The 3,147-nt window shown below is 38.1% G+C and overlaps 1 protein-coding gene across 2 annotated transcripts; it reads left to right on the top strand.

Moving 5' to 3' along the window:
- The first annotated feature begins 665 nt into the window (after positions 1-665).
- LOC143452636 (universal stress protein YxiE-like) lies at positions 666-3,147 on the top strand. 2 transcript variants are annotated; one of them, XM_076953677.1, is made up of 4 exons: positions 666-992; positions 1,120-1,212; positions 1,478-1,584; positions 2,491-3,147. In XM_076953677.1, exons 1-4 carry the CDS (start codon positions 938-940, stop codon positions 2,695-2,697), a joined length of 462 nt encoding a protein of 153 aa, XP_076809792.1. In that variant the 5' UTR covers positions 666-937; the 3' UTR covers positions 2,698-3,147. The 2 variants fall into 2 exon arrangements, with proteins under 2 accessions (XP_076809792.1, XP_076809793.1); XM_076953678.1 differs by having other exon boundaries at positions 669-992; positions 1,120-1,209.

Genomic DNA, 3,147 nt, shown 5'->3' with positions numbered 1-3,147 from the left:
CAAACATTAACATTAACAATATTAACAAACGTTATTATAGCATTAACAAACAATAAAGAAAAAAGCAGCCCAGATTACAAGCGTTAGAATAAATCGATTTATTCTGTCGTATTGTGGGGCAACTGCTGTGCTGCTGTATTTTAATATTTGTTATAATCTTGTTTCTTGCTTGAAAAATAAGTTTTACTATACAATGATATCGCGGGCCAGAAATAGTTCTATGTATAAAATAGCATTGCGGGCCAAGTTTTAATGTAAAGCGGGCCGGATGTGGCCCGCGGGTCGGGAGTTTGACACGTATGATGTAGATGAAGCGCGTTCGTTGACAGCTTTGCGAGCATAATTAAGTCCGTACTTATCCACTTTGACGCTGTTGTTGTCGTGCTATTTCATTTTACTCCATGTTATTCGGGCCATTTCTCACGCAGACAACAATTGTTTTGACATGTCGCTGCCAATTCGTGGAAATGACTTGTTTTCCACACTAACTACCGTCAGTCAGCATTGTTGTTGCTGCAATCTGATCGTATCACGTGACATCTTCAGCGACCTCGGGCATGTGAGTTCAGTCACGTAGGCAGTCTTAACGTTTTCATAACGGTTGAAACAGGACGTTGCACAATTGTCTTTCGTTAGCTATCATTACAAGAAAAATCTTTTTAGAAAAGTGCCGTAAAATTTAAACCGATAAAGTTTTTACAACCTTTTCTTCTATGCTAAAGCTTTTAATGTAAAGGACTTTATAATCGTTAAAGTTAAACGAAATTTGTAGATAGTTTTTCGCTCAAGGGTATTTTCCCTTGTTTATCCTCGGTGCTCTTGCTGTTTATTACCCTAGCGCTCAGGTCAGAAGCTCATTTGTGGTTTGTGAGTGGAAGAACAGGTGGACCAGATACTGCTTTGCTAGAACGAACAAATTGTCTTTTACAAGACCAAAATGAAAGTTCTTATTGCCGTCGATTCAAGCGAAATTGCTGAGAAGACTTTTGAATGTAAGTATATAGCGTATTAGTGACGTGAACTTTAAAATCATTTTGGACTTGAGAGTAGCAGGCTTGGTGGGCTCATTAGAAATATTGAGTAATAAAGAGCTACTGCTGCATATTTTTTCGTCTACAGGGTACGTTGATAACTTTCACAAAGAGGAAAATGAAGTGTTTGTTGAACATGAAGCAGACCAGCCGGACTTGCCGACTATGATGTTTGCAGGTGGTATGTGCGCTAAGGACTGCTATTGCTCTGCAAAAGTGCCTGTATTGAGGCATAAACTTGGTCTTTTGTTGGTTAAAATTGTAACATTTTATTGTTGCAGTACTTTAACCTGCCCAAAAAAGTTATTTTACAACAATGCCCAATGTATTAGCAATGTATGCCCTTGCGACCATGTAGGCCTACCATTTACCATGTAATTGGTAATATCACAACTAAATAATAGCTTAAATCAACTGTAGCTATCAAAAATTCAATTTTTTTGCAGGTGCTGGTGCTTTTCCACAAGAAGAAATAAACCGTATTGTCTCGGAGCATAAAAAAGCAATTGAAAAACTGAAAAATCGATATGTAGACAAATGCAAGGATACAAAGGTGATGGTCAAAATATTTAGCCTACTATATGCTTCACACAAATGTTTCAACTGTTTAAGTTTTGAGATACTGAGTCTGCCGCTTAGAATAGAGTCTATAATGATTATGCAATAGATATTGCCATTGATTCTATTGTTCAGTCAATGTTGAGGATATTTGTTGAACACATTAAGGGAGATTACTAAATAGGGAGGTTTAGGGAGGTCACTACATTCCCTGACTTCACAAGTGCTGAAATCTCAACCATTTCCACTAACAAAACGAGCAAGCCTTAGGTTACAGATTTGAGGGGCATTTGTGAAGGTTAAAGCAACTGCCGAACTCGATGGCAGCCAATGCCAAAACGCTTTCTTGCCTGTTAAAATTACCGCCAAGCCTTATTTTGTGCTTGTTACTGTAACACTTTAAGAACACATTTTCTACCACTCTCCTTGCGAAAAATCTACGTGGGAGTTAAAATGCTGGTAGATAAATGGTGACGGGGTTTTATTGTAATTAGAAGTTGTACATTCATATTTGACACCAGCTATATGGAGTCATGATCTCGCTGATAACAACCTTCATTCTTGGCGGCGACCTAACAGTGACCTGCAAAATGTTTATAACCTCCAGTCTAGAACTGAAAGTGTATGAATTATTCGATGGGAGGGGCAACGAAAACACGCCATGTACGAATTCGCGATGAACTACCGATAACTAAGACACAAAAAACGCATTGAAGTTTAGACTGATTTCTGTGAACAGCAACGATATTGACGTCCGACAATTTTGTCCAACATAAATTTCAACAGCCCGTACAGAAAAAGCCGTTTTTCACGAACTTTCAAGTGCCAGTCGGTAGTATTTACTTAATAAAAAAAGTTGTAAAATTTCTTGTTAATTGTTTATTTCTTGTTTATTATCCAGGTAACCCATTACAAAGTCCACGTTGACACAACAGAGACCAACCCAGGCCATGGAATTGTGAAGAGGGCGGACGCGCTAGGAGTTGATCTGATCGTGATGGGTACACGAGGCATGGGTGTGTTCAGACGTACCCTGCTGGGGTCAGTCAGTGACTATGTACTTCACCACACCAAGAGACCGGTGTTGATCTACCATCACCAGCATTAATGGATTACCAATGCGAAACCTCGAATGATATTGCTGCGTTTGTTTGTTGATTTCTATACATGCGCACGGATTTTGTAACACCCAGAACTCGTTTTACCATTGCCTCGTTTTGTTTGTTTGTTTAGATTGATGATTTCATTAGAACTCGGTAAAATTGTGAGTATAATATTGTTTTGTAGATTGAGTTTGAATTATGATTCGATTGTCGATGCATTGATTCTAAATACGTCTTCAACTGCGTGCAACTTATAAAAATTGTTCAATATTTCACAATTTGATCGTTCCTATTCACCATTCACTCGTTCATTTTGATATGGTCTGCTGTATTGTTTGAAAACGTTCTAAGTAAAATTTTGTGTATGGTTCTTGATAATGAAGCTGGTATTACTTGGAATTTTCAGTGTTGTGTTGTCTTCATTTACCGAATAATAAATCTGCATAACATGCCGA

This window comes from Clavelina lepadiformis, chromosome 4 (assembly GCF_947623445.1).
Source record: "Clavelina lepadiformis chromosome 4, kaClaLepa1.1, whole genome shotgun sequence".
In the NCBI taxonomy this organism is placed as follows: Eukaryota; Metazoa; Chordata; class Ascidiacea; order Aplousobranchia; family Clavelinidae; genus Clavelina; species Clavelina lepadiformis.
This window is presented reverse-complemented; position numbering and strand designations above follow the sequence as displayed.